Source organism: Mytilus trossulus, chromosome 11, assembly GCF_036588685.1.
Source record: "Mytilus trossulus isolate FHL-02 chromosome 11, PNRI_Mtr1.1.1.hap1, whole genome shotgun sequence".
Classification (NCBI taxonomy): Eukaryota; Metazoa; Mollusca; class Bivalvia; order Mytilida; family Mytilidae; genus Mytilus; species Mytilus trossulus.
In genome coordinates, this window is record NC_086383.1 from 4,679,433 (window position 1) to 4,699,058 (window position 19,626).

Here is a 19,626-nt window from a genome sequence, read left to right on the forward strand (position 1 = left end):
GATAAAAAGTCCGAGACACACCCCAAAAAATAAACTAGATGGACTCAGAATTAGAATTTAAAGACTATTGCGCTTATCGAACTATTTTTTATCTAATAAATATCAAGCCAGTCATACAGGGGTTTGATCATTTGAAGCAATCTTTTTCCAAAAAATCGTATTGCTGATTGTCATCTAAAGCTATAGAATTTCAAGTGACCTCGCGACAATCAATGCATATGGAGCTTCCTTATAATTGTGTGGCCTCGTTGATTCACGAGTGTCATATTTGGTTTATCGTAAATGATTTTATTATAAAGTTTGATGCTAGTTTTGTCGTTTGAATTGTTTCACAACTGGCATGTCGGGGCCTATTCAGTATAATCGAGTATGCGGTATGGTTATTGCACATAGTTGAAGACCGTATTTTTGTTTTTAACTCTGATGGATATTGGTCTCATTATATTGAATGGAAATCCAACCACATCTCCTTATTTTTATTTCTTCTGTTTTAGTACAGAAGTAGTGCCTTGGTAGCAATGTGACCTAAGTGGTTGACCTAGTGTATCATTAGCCTGTCAACAATAATGTTACGAGTTTGAATCCCTTGTCACATTAGCAACACGAAGGGTGCCACATGTGGAACAGGATCTGCTTACCCTTCAGGAGCACCAGAGATCACTCCAAGTTTTTGGTTGGGTTCGTGTTGCTTATTTATTTATTCTTTAGTTTTCTATGTTGTGTTACATGTATGTGTACTATTGTTTGTCTGTTTGCCTTTTTCATTTTTAGCCACATGGCGTTGTCAGTTTATTTTCGATTTACGGGTTTGACTGTCCCTCTGGTATCTTTCTTCCCTCTTTTACGTGGCAGGTGTCCTGACCCTAACCTTGAATGACTAGAATTGTCAGTTGGTCTGTCTAAAGTCCGTTGTTCTCCCTGTGGACTCTAGATTCCTCCGCCAATTAAACACTGACCGCCACACAATAACCCAACAGAGCTGAAGTAGCGTTAAGCACCAATCGATCAATCAATCAAGAAGTAATGAATATAAAGAGAGACAATTGTTTTCATTTTTCATTTTTATTTACATGAACCAAATATCTGATTCATTATAAAAATAATTTACAATATTATACAAAACAACTTGCAACATAACATGTAAAAATAAGCACCAACAATAAAAGACAAAATAAAATAGGATGAAATGGACCTAAAATCACATTTATGAATATGATATGTAAATGATAATATAAATTAAAATGTTAATGTTCCCTTATTTTCGAACAATTTAATGGTAAAGACAATGAATGAATTCTAGATATGAATAATAAATAAGATAATGAGATATGATGTCTTTGTGAAACCATTTGACTTGAACGGACAACATCTATCCTTGGAAGGAGACAAGTACTTATGTAGGTGAATATGATATGTTACCGATGTTTGTATTATATATTTATCCCGCTACTGATAGAATCTAGCGATTTCATTGGACGACCGACAGCAGCCGATTTAGTCCGTTGTATTCTTTCTTAAAGCTGGAATCGGCAGGTTCAGCGATCTAGGTTGCTTTACCCTTGTAAAGTTACGGATAATTCCAGTGTCCATAATTGTTCTATCATTGTGCGAACTTCAGCCGCTCGTACTTTGAACGGGGGCAGTTGGAAGATTAGATTATCAATGTATGGCTCTGCTGTCATGAATATTAACAGGAAACGTTTTTAATGTTTTGTTTCCGGTCAACTGGCTAAAATGATAATACATTTCAAGTTAATAAAGATATATCTTCTCATCATGTTATCAAAAATAGCGTAATTGTATGTAGGTATTATGTAGCGATATGTGCCGTGTGGATCTATGATGAGTTTATGTGGATAAAACTCCGATGTATGAATATGGATGACTTGCCGTGTGGATCTATGATGAGTTTATTTGGATAAAACTCCGATGTATGAATATGGATGACTTGCCGTGTGGATCTACGGTGAGTTTATTTGGATAAAACTCCGATGCATGAATATGGATGACAAATATTTATGACAATAGATCATGCTCCGGAGCCACAACCAATTAATAAATTAACATAATTGTCACTACACAATATTCAATAAACAGCAGACGGTCGTACGTCACGTGACTGCTGGTAAAGCTGATGCATACCATTGTACGTTTCGTATGACGGTGTTCTATTATCAGGCTCAGCATATGTTCCAGTATTGTTTTCATAGACACCGTTAAACTGGTACCCACTACCAAATCCTGCTTGTTCTTTGGCAAGGTGCCCGTTCACGTCTGTTGATGCCTCTTCTTCGTATTTTGTACGTTTGACAAAAGCTGTATATGGATAAGAATTATCACCGGAAGAAACAGGAAGTCCAGCTCCATATTCGGTTCCAAATGCGTCTTTCTGTTCAAATTCTTCACTTTCTTTTCCCATATTATCCTCCATTTTTCGTTTGTTCCTTTTTGTGATATCAAAATTTTGATGATTATCTGATTCTCTGAGGGACATTTGCCACTTTTGTATTTCTGCATTTCGAAGATGCTCTGCTTGTTCCCGGTTTAATTGCAACATATCTCTGTCGTCTGCTGCGAAAGATGTGGGAACTCTAGAAACAAACTGCCCATGTGCATCTGTGTACATGTGTTCTCGGAATGTGTATTGCTGTTGTTGCTGCTGTTGTTGTTGTTGCGCCATTGTAAGCATCGGGTAGGCAGGAGGAGGTGTTCCAATATCACAATTTCTAAAAAATAGAATGTCGTATTTTAAATATTGAATTTTTTTAACACAGATTTACAGAAAATGTATTGATCGATTGTTCGTTGCTTAACGTCCAGTGACAAATATGTCATGCATGTTCAGGATGATTCAGAAAATTGAAGACAAACGTTTATCTACTGGTTTAATCTATTGTATACACTTTTTTTTGAATGGTGGACAAAAGTACCAAATGAAATATACGAATGAATAATAGTTTACTAGGTCACAGTACATGCGACACAAAGTTTCAAATCTTATCGTTTTTTTGGTCAAATATGATCAGGTTTAATTCGATTTAACAAGCTGAACGTATGTGTACAAGAATTAAGTGACATTACGACAGGTGCTTCTAGTGGAGCAGGAACTGTTCACCCTTCCGGTTATTGGTTTATTTTGTGTTGTTTGTTACGTATTGCTCAATCTCTCATGTTCTAAAGTTTTGTAATAACTGTTGTACCCCCCCCCCCCCCCCCCCCCCCCCGGATATGCCCTTTATGTTACATGTATCAACAAATAAACTATTTTAGTAGTGGATAAAATAACATGCCGAACGATGTGTGAGTTAACAATCGTTGAATAAATCGTCAAAACATATATATAATGTATATAACAAAATAAATGTTCGGAAAGCAAATATAACATACATAATCCATCGACAACCACTTAATAACGGTTCCTGGCTAAAGTACAAGCACACACGATTGTGGCGGGGTTTCTATGTATAGGAACTTACCTGTCAAAATTGTCTCTGAATCCTTTGGCAAATGGATTGTTATCAATTTTCAACTGAGTCACCTGAAAAAATAAGAAATTACTGTAGTGGATAACATCAAATGTGTATGTTGGTTTCTAATGCTGTTTAAGGCAATTATTAAAACATGTGTTTAGTCTTTAACCATATGAAAAATTTTGAAAGATAAACAATGAATATAAGCAAACTTTAAATATTCAACTTTCAAAATAAATACATGCATGGTTTTTATTTCTTTTCGGTATTGTTATCGAAGAATTCTCAACTACAGGGTGATTTATTTATTGATTCTATTAATACAAAAGCAGCTCAAATCTATTAGCGTTCTTTTGAGTCAACATTAATTTGAAACGTATTTTTGGCACTTACATCTGTGTTCTGATAAGCAGTGACACCTATAAATTGTGTTTCCGGGAACGCATGCGTCATAAGATTCTTTTGGTCTCCTTGTCCTCCGCCAACTTCAATGACGTGTATACGAGGTTGATACTTGTGCATGGAGTTCAAAACAACCTGTAAAAATAATGAAAAAAATGTTATAATTTAGTGGGAAGTATAGACAAAGTTATAACACATGTAACCATGCAACAAGGTTTTTTTTTATTAAAAAAATCAAATTTCAAGAAAAATAACATTCCGTATGTTAAACAAGCAATGGACAATTAATACCGTCCTATTATTTTGTTACAATGTCAACTTCCAAGTTACATGATTATTCGTTTGATTCCCATTTGCAAATTTAACATAAAAATAAGAATATGTGGTATGATTCATAAAGAGGCAACTTTCATACTCCATATTTGTATACTAAATTTTTATTCATTTCATGTTTACAAATAAATTAAGAAAATGGTACAAAACAGTAAAAGTAAACAAGAGTAATCTGAATTTGATTGAAGATGAATGTCATTATTGACTTACATGTCCTCCTGGATTGTTTTTATTGTTAGTCAGTTTCAGTTTGCTGAACACTATGTCCTGCTTCATCCAGTGAGCACCGGAACTTGGCGAGTCGGGATGAAGATACACTTTACCAGCTGAAAATAAACAAGAGTTAAAATTAAACTTTATTGATAATGACAATCTTGATCAAAGACGAATCTGAAAAACTAAGTATAAAGTTTAAGATTACACCACATCTTGTATTTATTAAAAAAATATCATCGATTTGTATCGTATGTTCCGTTTCATCATAGGAAAAGGGCGAGAGATATGCTGATAGTCAGACTGTATACATGAATAATATAGTTAAACGATTCCGTAGATCATTTCAAAGGTGTATTGTAATAATCTTTTTGTTTTGGAAATAATGTTTCAACGTACATAGACCATTAGTATGTGTAAGTGTACATGTTTGTGCAATATTTTTTTTAATTCTTGTTGATTCTATTTGTAACTGTTTTGCATCAGCACGTGCGTAATACAATACACCATAGTCACACGGCATTAAAACCGAATATATTAATAATGGGCAGGTGAATAAAATCCATGTTACATTTTCTATAATTATTTTCCCTTTCTATTGTTGACGTTCGCTTATTTAACTGTAATTAACTACGGAAACATGACCATACCACTTAAAACGGCTTGGAATTGTCCTCCCTTTAATAACGCCAACTATAGCAAGCAATACGGCACCCATTGTGAACGTCGCTGGGAATTACGATAAAATAGCCACCGTAATTGATGGCTAATTTGTCATTTGTAAAAAAATTGGATAATACAACTAGGATATTAAAGGTCTCTGATCGAAGGAATAGCATAAACAATCAATATAATAGTAACAGGTGAATTATTAATCCAACGGTAATTTGGATCCGTGGATTATTATATAGAAATTATTGTTACGGATTATAATAGATTGAGGCTTAATTACCCATCGTTTAGGTTGACAATTAGTTCGGATGTACAAAGATTTGGTCGATCATTGAATTGTTACATGATATTTTTTTTTTCATTTGGATCAAGAAATTAGATACATGTATCTGGTTCTATTGAGACATGTTCTAGCCAGAGTTATGTACAATCATAAGTCATGGACAGATCTATGTAAAAACTACGTTATTTGATTAAATAGTTTCGAATTGCAGAGAATAAAATACAATTAGAAGCTAACGCCCTAACGCGAACGATAAAGGCAAGAAAGGTTATGTAAATGGAATAAAATGGTATTAATTGATTTAATATAAGAATACAAATAAATTTACACAATAAAAAGCTCTCGAGAGTATATTTATGTTTTTACCGTTAAAAAATCAAATTATATAAGTTTAACAATTAAGGGATACATTTTGTATTTTATTTTGGCCTTTTGCTCTTAAAAGCTTTACATTATTTTGGTGGCTGTTGTTGATATATGTAATGTAATCTATATTTATATTTCTTATTATATAACATTTTCTAAATTAAATAAATTGCATGTGAACCAATTTTTTGAGAAAGTCAATATTAAAAATTCTATATTCATTTAACACATTCAAAAACTGTTAAGTTAAATAACTTTACATAAGAAAAAAATGAGGTGATAAAAACAAAGAGTCAATCAATAAGGGTATGAAAGGGTATCCACCAGATGCTTGTTTACGGATCAATTAACAGTTTTCTTAAAAGTAAAACAAAATAACGTCACGCGAGAATAGATCAAATTCGTCCATTACAACTAATATATTCACAAGATTCGTCAAAGAAAAAAAGAAAAATACGTCACGCGAAAAAAACTTTCATGTTATGCATATGCACAGATAAAATAAGTGTTCTTACAGCAAAAAATACGTCAAAAAATACGTCACTCGAAAAAGAAACCTTCATGGTATGCATCTTCACTGATAAAATAAGTGTTTTTACAGCAAGAAATACGTCACGCGAGAAAAAAATAAGTTCAGAGCTACTTAATAAAAGAACGAACATATTTACAGAAAGAAAAAAAATATCGTGACACAAACAAAAGATTCATTTCGTGCACATTCACGGCTAAATTAACAGTGTAATAGAGAAAATTGAAAAAAAATACGTCACGCGGGAAATAAATTATGTGTCTGTTAACAGATCCAAGAATTAACATTTATCTTAAGGAAAAACAAAATACATCACCAGTGAAAAGATCAAATGCGGACAAACTAATCTTAATAACATTTAAGAAAAGTGCGAATTTACATTTCATTTCAAAAAGCTGTCATTGTAATCACAAATCGTTCACCGGTATTAAGACTTTCTTTTTACAAATTTTCAATACGCGAGCAAATGAACACTACATTGAACATTGCAACTAGTTTCCTTCAGTCAATCTTTCTGATATTCGAAAATAAGCTAGATTTAATCAATTTAAATTATTAGGCCTAGGGTTTAATTACATCTAGCAATACAACTGACTGCTTCTAACATCATTTTGAGAATAACCACACATTGTGTCCATGCGACAGAAAACATAGTCCATGGAAAAGCAAGTTATAAAGATAAATACTTACTTTGTGGTACAGGCTCAGCTTGTCCACATGGCACCCATTTTCCACCTTGGAACTTCCAGTGATGTGGATCAGCTAAAATCATATCCACAAATACGTTGTACTGTTTGTGTGGATCTAATCCGGTCAGACTATATTGTAGTGTTGGGAACATCCGTCTGAAAAAATACCAACAAATTATAAATAATCAACTTCAGACTCTTGATTTTTGAAGGAACAAAACATTTTTTTATAGATATATCTATTTTCTTTATTGCTTAATGTCCAGTGGCAAATTTTTCATATGACATTACTGCTTGACGACAAGATTAAATGATAGTTGTAAAATACTGCCACTATCAGATCTAAAAATTAAGCCTGAACAATGGCTCCAAATGGGCATGATTTGAAAAGAAGAAAAAAAAAACAGAAGGCCCTTCCTGCGCTATGGATGCAACTCTTTACACATACAAGTCTTTTTGTATTTAAGTTCTTTAAAATTTCCTCATCCAAGCCATTTATTTTAAGTTCTTGGATGCACGCAATACTTTAAAATAAATTTGAATCTACCCGACGAAGATTTTTTGTGTCAACAATAATATTGTCGAAAATTTATATTTCCAATAATATTTATTTTATATTTGTTTAGATTAACAGTAAAATAAAACAACAATATGCTTAGATAAAAGAATGATTTCATGAAAACATAACTTGAAAAACACGTACAGAAATAAAAATAAATAAATGAACGACAAAAAAACAATAGTTCAGTTCAGAATACTAGTATAAACAAATTTTGATGTAACTTTTAGCTACTATAAATAAATCTTTTTGTTATCAATGTTTATCGAATAGATCAAAAGTCATCATGATCTACTTCAAATAAAAATAAAAAGTCATTGAATCAAACTATTCATACACATATTCAATAGGGATTATCTATAGGGATTATCACTCTAAATCTGCAGAGAAAGCGGAATAATAAATATGATAATTTGTTTTCGCACTTTAAATAGTCTGTGTTTTGACAGAAATTAACATCCTCACACTACCTTGTGTATATATCGAAAGTTTATTTGTACAAAGACACAATTGAACGTAAGCCCGTGTGTTTATCTACTACTATTGTGAATGAATAATTTTCTGTTTTGTATGAACAAAAATATTTTAAAAATATAAGTATTACAAATGATTTGCGTGACTAAAATTAAAAATCAAAATTCTAAAAATTTCGCGGCAAGTAAATATTTTTTGCGTCCCTTTGTAAACTAGATTGCTTTTATCAATGAGATTAGAATTTATCGCAGACTTTAGATATTATAATGTATCTATTTTCGTAGATGCATGTTTATTCTATAACTATATTTTTAAAGCTTAATGAAAGCAATTTTCGTATAAAAATTTTGCGGAAAATGCATAGGCATCCAAAATGCATTGTCATGGCTTTTAATAATTATTAATTACCCGTTACTTATTTTGGACATATTGCCGCATGTATTTTAAAGAAAAGAATAAATATTTTTACTTATCGGAGACATTCCTCAATTCATTCTCCTATTTAATAATTTCCAATAAATAGTTAAACTAACACAATATATTCTACGCATCGGGTAAAAATAGTTATTCGTTTACACAAATGTTTTTTTAAACAATTTTTCAAGATTGCAATATTCTGAATGTAATATTTGCCGCTGGATATTATCTTGAAACTGTTGAGTAATCAATGATCATTTAATATTGACTAAATCCATTTAAAAAATATCTTGAAAAACTTCAGAAAGCATTTTGAAAAAAATATTCCAAGTGAAAAAGCTTACACAATTTGTAAACTGTGACTGTAAATGGTTTTGTGAGCAGCAAACTTTTAAGATAATTGTTTTGTAAATAAGACAATTCTAAAAACTTGGAGCATGAAACTTTTTATTCGTTTCGCGTCTTTTAAAAAAATATAAATATATGAAGAAATAATTAGGAGTCCTGTTTTCAGTATTAAACGGAAAAAGACGAAAACTACATGCGAGATTTATTTTCATGAAACAAAATATAATAGGATAAGGTTATAAATTTAAGAGAACAAATTAGAACTTTCTTATTTCGAGATAACAGGCAATGGATCAAAAACAAATATTGAGATATCACGAAAAGAGATAACAATTTCGGAGTTTTATATCATTGTTGAATAAACCAGAATCTCAATAACTATTTCCATAACTTCTGAATTTTGAGCGTCATGTCTTGCGATTTTTTGGGTAATTGTTGTGTTTTATAACTTAGCGTAAAATTTCTGTTTTATTAAAAAAAAAAAAGAGGCTACATTTATTTACTAGTAAAGCATCACAAAACTTATTCTTTCGAGGGGTTTGTTGAATACATGTTGTTAATATGCTTTATATACGCGACCGTAGTTCCCGCAATCTTTATTTTAAATGTTTCGCTTGTAAGCTAAATATTGTTCTCTATACATTTGCGAATCGTTTTATGAGAGTTTATAAAATGCGTTCTTTTTAGTTTAGGCTATATTTCTCTTTCTAAGTTTCCACAGTTCTCCATTTTTTTTCTATTTTCGCACCCCATTGTTGCCTGTTCTATGCTATTTAGGACAACTTTCCCCAAAATAATTACATTATTACTACCCGTTATTATCTAATTTTTATTATTTGGGCCCATTTTTTTCTATTGTAATCTGTTTCGCGCATTTTTTTAAAAACCACACCTATCAACTGAATTATTAAACAAATCGATACAAATTGAAGAAACTGAGTTTGACAAAACAATTTCAAGAAAAATAAGAAAACTTAAATAAATGTAATTACCTTCCTTGTTTAGTGATTATCATCTCTGTCGTGTGTTGATGAAACTTTACCCAGAGTTCTCTGTTACACAGGTACACACAAACCTGCCGCTGTGGTGGCATCTGTTGAGGTGGCGAGAGACACGACATGTTCTGTATGGACGGCGGTATGCCACCACACTGAGCTGGAGGCGAGGCAGGATCATAGCTTTGAGGAGGAGGGTAGTACGGGACGGTTTCGTACCCAGAATACTGCTGATATTGATGATGCATTTCCGGCTGTTGCTGTTGTTGTTGGTATTGAGGAGGATACTCCATGGCGGCTGTTTTCTGCATATGCTCCATATTAGCAGGCTGTAATGAGATAAAACTTGGTCCATCACTGCCACCTGGCGACGAATATCCACCGTCGGAACTTGCGTGATCTTCGTTCCCATCTTCTGATGATTTTTCCGGTGATATTTGAACGTATGGCGCTGATCGTCTGTCTTGTTGCTGTTTTGCTGTTTCTGGAGAGTTGTACTCGCAGTAATAACCCTTAAGATTTCTCTCGGCGTATTGTTCATTCAAACAAGACACTAGATCATTGTTCTGTTGAAAATTCTCACTTCTCTCGGTAAAGTGAGGAAAATTCGCTGAATTATCAACCTCACAGTTTAAATCGCTATTCTGTTGCATGTTTATTTATTTCGTTATCAAATTATAGAATTTGACAAAAAGAGGTCTATCGCATTAACCAAAAGTGTGAAACAATATATCGCACCTATTTTCGGTAAAAAGTGTTCAAGTGAGAATTAGCCTTATAGTTAATCGTATTAGAGAGCCGTACAATAAACCTAGCATTGGTTATCACGAATTCCAAACCAAACAAGAATATTTCAATATAAGTTCTATTATTTCACAAAGTTACCTACATCGAAGACTAAAAGCCGTGAATCACAAAGGACTTGCACAATAGATATAGAAAAATGACCACAAAAAGTTATTATAAAACATAGTTCACTAATGAAACTCGCGATCTGATTGGTCAGTTTTCTAATGATTGACAATACGGGTATCTGGCAGGTGACCTTTACGGGTGTGATCAACAGTGGTCAGCGGTCTTGGCAGTCAGCTTGGCTAGTTTAGTCATCTTTTGGTCAGTTAATTAGCGAAAATGATTGAACAAAACTTTAAATTTTATTGTTAATCGATCTGACATCTACGTTTTTTTTCAAAGGGGAGATTAATTATGAAATAATCTAAATTTGTCACTTTCTCCACCAAAAGAGTTTACTGTTACAGGAAACTTAGCGTGGATTATTTATTTTATGACAATCACGAGAAAAAATGAAGATCTCACGAAATAAAATTTTTATATTTAAAGAAATCCAATTTCTGAAAATGAAAAGTGCGTATAATTCATGGCCCAGTTTCACGAAGCTGTCTTAAGACAAAGATATGTCTTAGGATGGTCTTACGACATATCTTAGTCCTAAGTGGGTTTCACAAAGTGGTCCTAAATTAGGACATCTCTTAAAGTTGGTCTTAAAGTTAGGACAACGCGAGAGGTGTCTTATGATGGTCTTAGGATAGTTATACGTTTGTTTATATAAATTACACGCATTTTTTATATTAATTTTGAAGAAAAAAATCTTTTTATCATCTTATTATCTATTCTCCTTTTCCTGCTTATAACGTTATCTTTCTAGATTGACGGATTATCATGATTTGTCAACAATGAAAATTCGATGTATTGATATCAAGATTGCACGATTTTATCCCTTAACCTTTTATAACCAATAAAGTCGAAATTGAATTCAACTCACTTGTACCAACAAATGACATCATTTTATATTCCTTTTTTCCTAATTTTGCATTCAAAATTTCATATTTGAATTGATGTATTGTTTAAAGATTATTTATATATAAATTACTTTTATTTTTTACATTTATATTTATTTTGCAAATTATGTCATTATATTAATCAATACGTTTAGAATAATTTATGGTAAGACATACTATTATTACATGATTTTTTCCGTAAATCATATTTATATTTGAAAATTTAAAGAACTTGCGACAGGTTTAGGATGTCTTAGCTAAGATCATCCTAAGACAGCTTCGAAACGAGGTCTGAGATATGTCCTAGGATAGTCATAAGAGGATCATAAGACATGTCCTAAGATATATCTTATGACATGTCTTAGGATAGCTTCGTGAAACCGGCCCCATGTGTATATCACGTGCATTTCTAATTTGAATTAAAGGATGACTTTTTGGACCCATATACGAACTATTTAATTTACAAATGTGTTTGTGGTTAAAGTAAATAAAATTGAAACTACTGTAATTTCATTTTCTTCCTTTTTTTTTTTTTTTTTTTTTAAAGAATTTTCATAGATATCTATGTTGGACTTTACTTTAAGTGATAATTAATAACATGTGCGTTGTTTTCTTTCTTTAAAAAAAAATAGCTACCATCTTGTTTATAATTTGACGTAGGATGTTAGACGTAAACCAATACCAAGACTGCGTCCATGCTTACCAATGCTAACTTCTATTTAAAAAAAAATACTAAACATAGCCATATTAACTTATATTAAGATCTGACAATATTTGTTTAATTATGTTATCAGTTACGTTTTTTAGTGTTACAATTTTTATTTTTAACATAGGATCAAACCGCAGCTTTATATTTATTATTTCAAATAGAAGCAAAACAAAAGTTGAAAACTCATGCCAAAGAACGTGCGTTGTTTATTACTGGTTTCTGTGGAATGAATGTCCAGTGGCAAGTATCACATGCATATTCAGGACAATAACTTTCTATTGGTATAAGGTATCAAATAATTTTAATAGCTACATGTAACACCATAAGTTTTCATATATTTTTGTAAATAAAATTTTAATCTTTACAAATATACTTTTCTAACTATATTTTTAAGAATGTATATGGCTGCTTTATCAAAAAGAACATCGAATAGACATGAAATGTGTGTGACCAGGGGCTAGGGGTTTAACAAACTACAATAAAACAAAACCCAACGCTTACGATTTGCTGTATTCGAAAATATGATATGAAAAGGGACTGAACGACTAACATGGAAACTATGCCTCATACCACATGCTCTTATTTATGATCATTTATATCGATGTTAGTGTTTACTTGTTTTTTGTTGCTTTTTGTTGTTTTTGATGGGTTTTTTTATTTTTTTGTTGGTTTTACTGTTGGTTTTTGTTTTTCTTATTTTAGTTTGTTTTGTTTTGTTGTTTTGCTTATCTTTGCCACTGCAATGTTTTTTTCTTTGCTTTTTGCTTTTTGCTTTCTTGTTGTCTTGCTTTTTGCCTTGATTTAATTTTTTTTTTTCGTTTTTTGTTTTTTGTTTTTCGGGTTTTTTTTTCGTTTTTTGTTTTTCGTTTTTTGTTTTTTGTTATTATCTTTACTAGTCTATTTCGTGCTTCTCCTTTTCCATTGCATTGTGTATCACAAGTAAAGCTCATCTTGTTAACGGATATTTACAAAGTATAACTAAGCTCATGTATTTCTCGTAATCTACGGCGAGACACTTGTCGAATTGCAATTATGTAAAATGTATCTATTTAATAACACGAATGAAATAGTGTTGGTATGCACCAGCGCAGATAAATGGTTGGTCCCTGAACAATATACCACAATTGTCGTTAGTTTATGTTTTTCTCAACGTTTTGGCGTTTGTTTGTTAGCTGTAATACACGTCATAAGTGTAATCACGGTGGTCAGTTTAATCACGGTATCATATCAGCTCTCAGTGAAAAAGGGTAATTTTTTTTAATTAAAATTGGAGACAGTCGAACACCTCTTAAAACGACAGGGGTTTCAACTTTCAACTTCAGAACTTGATGGCAGGTGCACATATTTCATGCACATTCAAGACAAGAGGGAACGAAAAAAACAAATTAATGATAAAATAGTATTGCAGAGAAGGGCTGACAATTTAATGGTCTAGCATAAGGGTCTGGGAATTTGAATTGCCAATAGAGAACGATTGTTTTTAAATACCCGTAGAGCACAAGCAAGGATATTTCTGAAACACGAGTCATTGCTAATGTTTCTTACAAAGCAATTGTACCATTGAAAATATAACCTATTTATAGAATAAAGAACGGATTCATCTTTCCGGCAATAAACACCTATTGATATAAATGTCAGTAATATAAAATAAAAAATACAGTTCAAAAGTTGTTTTTTTCAGAGACCAATTCGTTGATCGTGACTCAAATTGGTTTTTTTTTCGGCTAAGCGGCTAAGGTTTTGTCCAAAGTTGAAGGTCACACGATGATAATTTTTTTTCCAGTCACATGTGGTCTATTTGGCAATCATTCCAACTTTTGTATACAGTCTTTTGCATATTACACGTGTTTATACATGACTTTTCATCGAGACCACCATGATTGATGTAGCAAAACTGTTAAAAAAACCTTGAACCATACAAGTAAATTATCTATAGTGTGTGCATGCATTACAAGCACTTTAGAGAAGAGCAATCGATTTGTTTTAAAACTGCCGCGTTTGAAGTTTAGTTTGTTCCATTAGTTTTGAGATTTGATAATTCTATTTATAAACTGCCGCGTTTGAAATATTTTTTTGTACTAATGTTTTGAGAGACTAAGTCTTCCTGTACTGCTTTATAGCTAGGTTGTCAGATGGTAAGAATACATTTAAAACACTTTGAAGGTATTCGCTGCGGTATTTTTTTTTATTTTCAGGAATATTCCGCTATTCCGTAATTTCTTATCATTGTTTCTGTAAACTTTATTTTTTTTGAACCATTTTATCTCTTCTCTATTTTAAAAACAATTTTTCTTTATTCTTAATTTTTTTGAATTATTTTTCTCTCAATGCTTTAGTGTTGCTCTCTTTTCCTTACTAGCATTTATTTTAACCATTTTATGCATTCTTTTCCTTATTTATTTTAAACATTTTTCTTTATTCTTTATTCTTTGTTATTCATTATTGTTTATTTCATAAACCGCAACCTTTTTCTGCGTAAACAGTGAGCCCTATGCACGATAGATCAACCTAATATTGAAGGTGTCATATTATACAAGTATTTGTATATGTTTTGATAGTCCAGCAAAAATTACTAATGACGTTTTCTGTGGATATTTTTTCTATTTTGATTATAATAGATAAGCAGGTATCAGCGCAGACTTTCAAATAGCCTTCCAAGACGTCATAATTATTTGGAATTATATATCGGCATATATATCTATCTACGCACATTTAAATGAGAAACTATTTATATATTCTGCACCTGCATGTAGATGTCAACTAAGAATAGAATTATGAAGGGTCTTTTTTCGACACCTGATATTTGTTACATAAACAAATATATGAAAACTTTTGTATTATTTTTGTATTTTTACATTTTAACGCTTAATTTTGACTTAATAGCAATTCAAGTTCAACATTACGCTAAAAAGTTGAAAGCATGTAAAAACGTTAGAATAAGAAACAAGGAAAATGTGTTTCGAATGTTAACGTCCAGTTATGATTCAGTATTAATTTTCACAGAAGAAACAGGACGGACTTAATTAGTAGAACAGGAACTGTTCCCCAATCACATAGGTTTACATGAGTTTATCACGGGGTTCATATTTCTCTACCGTCAGTCTTCTTTGGAATGTTTTGTGGACTAGTGTGTTTCGTGTGATTTCGTTTTAATCATGGTTTTGTCTTTTTTTTATATGGTTTGGGATTACCCCTCTTCCTTTTCTACATCTTGTTCAGTATTTTTTATCCACACTCATCTCTGCCAATGGAATTATTTCGTTTCTTTGGTTTATAATTATTGAGAACATCTATATTTGAATTTTCCCCATTTTATTCTAGAGTCATTATAGTGTAGAGCAAACATTGACAAATAAATCAGAATTGTTCTTTTTTCAGTTTATTATAATAAAGAAAACTTATATTATATACATAAAATTGAGAAAGGAAATGGTGAATATGTCAAAGCGACAACCACCCGACCATCGAGCAGATAACAGCCGAAGGCAACCAATGGGTCTTCAATGTAGCGAGAATTCCCGCACACGTAGGTGTCCTTCAGCTGGCCCCTAAAAATATGCATAATAGTACAGTGATAATGGACGTCATACTAAACTCCGAATTATACACAAGAAACTAAAATTTAAAATGTATGTTACGTATACAATGGAATAATTTCGTTTTCCCCAGTTTCTTATAATGTAGAGCAAACTTTGAAAAATGAATCAGAATATAGTTCGATGCTATTAATATAAACTCGATCCTTTTAATTTACTTCACGTCATGTTATACCGTTAGCAACCATTTTGAATGAGAAATAGAAATATATTGTTTTTCTGTTTTTGGCACCCATGCTATGCCGCAGCTGTCTTTTGTTTAGTCCACGTCGTGCGTTGACCTTTTATTCCTCCAAATTCATCTATTTTAGAAACAACTTTATTACAGTCCCGTAACAGATATATATATGACGCAAATGAAATATTTGTGGGTTTGTTTGTTTTGTTGTTTTTGTTGCACTTAATTCACGTTATTTTGAGCATGAACGATCTTTCGAAATGAATACAAGATTTTAAAACTGTCCTGTTATAAATGACGCAAATGAATTATTTCTGTGTTTGATTGTTGTTGTTTTTTGTTGCTCTTCTCCTTATGTTGAGCATGAAAGATCTTCCGACATGTATTTATGATAAGAAAGATATGAGCCATGAAAAAAGGTACAAAAACGAAAAAGAATAATAAAATTATAAGAAGGTGCTACTTAATAATTTACAGCAGACTTGTGATCAATAAAACACCATTACAATGCGTTAATTCCCCCCCCCCCCCTTACAATTACAGCTAATTTCCTAATGCATGTATAGCAGGTTGCTTTATTTGTTTGTATATTGTACAAACATATTAGGATAACACCCAATTGAATTCAAAAATAATATATACAGGTTTAACTATTCCTATATACATTGTTTAAAGATGTCAATCTTATTCACAATACTTGTTTAAACAATTATATAAACAAAGCAAGCAAGCCAACCAAAATTTTACTTTGCAAGCATAAGTTTATATGTTATGATGTTATGCTATTGTTTCAGAAAAAGGGAGAAGGTTTGGGCCCATTAAAACGTTTAATCCCGCTGCAAATGTTTGCACCTGTCCTAAGTCAGGAATCTGGGGCCGGTTTCACGAAGCTATCCTAAGACATGTCATAAGATATATCTTAGGACCTGTCTTATGATCCTCTTATGACTATCCTAGGACATATCTCAGACCTCGTCTCGAAGCTATATTAGGATAATCTTAGCTAAGACATCATAAACCTGTCGCAAGTTCTTTATATTTTCAAATATGAATATGATTTACGGTAGTATGTCTTACCATAAATTATTCTAAACGTATTGATTAATATAATGACATGATTTGCAAAATAAAAATAGAAAAATAAAAGCAATTTATAAATTATCTTTAAACAATATACATCAATACAAATATGAAATTTTTAAATGCAAAACTAAGAAAAAAAGAATTTAAAATGATGACATTATTTTATCGGTACAAGTGAGTTAAACTCAATGGTTATAAAAGGTTACGGGATAAAATCATGCAATCTTATATCAATACATCGAATTTTCATTGTTGACAAATCATAATAATCCGTCAATCTAGAAAGATAACGTTATAAGCAGGGACAGGAGATAATTTGGTTATAATAAGATATTTTTTTTCAAAATTAATATAAAAAATGAGTTTTATTTATATAAATAAACGTATAACTGTCCTAAGACCATCATAAGACACCTCTCGCGTTGTCCTAACTTTATGACCAACTTTAAGAGATGTCCTAATTTATGACCACTTTGTGAAACCCACTTAGGACTAAGACATGTCCGTAAGACCATCCTAAGACATGTCTTTGTCCTAAGACGGCTTCGTGAAACTGGGCCCTGATGTACAGTAGTTGTCGTTTGTTTATGTAATATATACGTGTTTCTCGTTTCTCGTTTTGTTTATATAGATTAGACCGTGGGTTTCCCGTTTGAATGGTTTTACACTTTTTATTTTGGGGCCCTTTATAGCTTGTTGTTCGGTGTGAGCCAAGGCTCCGTGTTGAAGGCCGTACTTTAACCTATAATGGTTTAATTTTTGAATTGTTGTTTGGATGGAGAGTTGTCTCATTGGCACTCACACCACATCTTCCTATATCTATATAAGGAAATCAGCTGTAAGAAGTAACCTATATACATATTTTAGTGCTGACATCCCCCTTTTGTAAAGATCATTTCAAATTTTATATTCATTTTCTATGAACAGTTGAAGTTGTTTGACCTAGCATGCAGTAATGAATAAAACAAAGTAGTTTCGCTTGTAAAACAAATATAATACAATGGATTTTAATCATTGAAACAACGGTACCGAACTTATTTCACTAGGTAAGGAACAAATTTCACCAACCCAGAACTTATTTCACCAGGAACAGAGTGGAACTTATTTCATAGAGATGGAACAAATTATATGGAAATAGTCTGTGAAAAAAGTTCTCCGAAATTAGTTCCACTGGAACTTTTTTCACAGGAACAAATTTGGCTCACACATTCATGTATTAAACAAAGGACACAGATGGATTCATGACAACATTGTGTTTTGATGATGGTGATGCGTTCGTAGATCTTACTTTACTGAACATTCTTGATACTTACAATTTTCTTTATCTATAATGAATTTGGCCCTTTTAAGTTACAGAGGAAAATGTTTTGTAAAAATTTACAAAAATTTACCAAATTAATAAAAAATATTAAAAATGGACTATAAAGGGCAATAACGCCTTAAGGGGCCACCATTTTAGTCATGCATACTTGTTTGTAGATCTTACTTTGCTTTACATTATTGCTGTTTCCAGTGTATCTCTATCTATAACTGTATTCAAGCTAATAACCAAAAAACGGCAAAATTTCTTAAATAAATACCAACTCAGGGGCAGCAACCCAATAACCGGTTGTCCAATTCGTCTGAAAATTTCAGGGCAGATAAACATTAACTTTATAAACAATTTACCTCCTTGTCAGACTTGCACTAAATGCTTTGGTTCAGAGTTATAAGCTAAAATATACATTTTATCCCTATGTTCTATTTTTAGCCATGGCGACCATCTTGGTTAGTTGGCTGGGTCACAGCACACATTTAACAAGATACCCTAATAATGGTTTTGGCTAAGTTTGGTTAAATTTGGCAGAGTACGTAGTTTCAGAGGAGAAGTCTTTCGTGAAAGATTACAAAAACTTACGAAAAATTAGTAGAAATTACTATAAAGGGCAATACCTCCTTAAGGGGTCAACTGATCATTTTGGTCCTGTTGACTTATCTATACATCTTACTTTCCTTAAACTTACCAATTCAGGGACAGCAACCCAACAACCGGTTGTCCGATTCATCTGAAAATTTCTGAACAGATAGATCTTCAAATTTACCCCATCTCAGATTTGCTCTAAATGCTCAGGTTTCAGAGTTATAAGCCAAAATCCACATTTTACCCCTATGTTCTATTTTTAGCCATGGTGGCCATCTTGGTTGGTTGGCCGGGTCACCGGACACATTTTTAAACTAGATACCCCAATTGTGGCCAAGTTTGGTTAATTTTGGCAGAGTAGTTTCAGAGAAGAATACTTTTGTAAAAGTTATCGACGACGGACAACGGACGCCAAGTGATGAGAAAAGCTCTCTTGGTCTTTGGGCCAGGTGAGCTAAACATTAAAGAAAAAGAAATGAGACATCCCTCCCTAAAAAAGAAGACGCTCGTATATGATTAAAAAAAAAGTGAAAATAAGGGTTTGAGAAAAGGAATGGGAAAAGGGTTAACTATAGGTTATTGGTCATGCATGGAATAGACAGGGGACTATA

At 32.1% G+C, this 19,626-nt stretch overlaps 1 protein-coding gene across 1 annotated transcript; it reads right to left on the minus strand.

Annotated features, from left to right (window-relative positions):
- Window positions 1–1,133: 1,133 nt before the first annotated feature.
- On the minus strand, window positions 1,134–10,710 carry LOC134690663 (T-box transcription factor TBX21-like). The gene is made up of 6 exons (XM_063550654.1): window positions 9,748–10,710; window positions 6,959–7,113; window positions 4,416–4,531; window positions 3,864–4,007; window positions 3,477–3,538; window positions 1,134–2,726 (listed from the first exon to the last, which is right to left on the minus strand). Exons 1-6 carry the CDS (start codon window positions 10,401–10,403, stop codon window positions 2,087–2,089), a joined length of 1,773 nt encoding a protein of 590 aa, XP_063406724.1. The 5' UTR covers window positions 10,404–10,710; the 3' UTR covers window positions 1,134–2,086.
- Window positions 10,711–19,626: the final 8,916 nt, after the last annotated feature.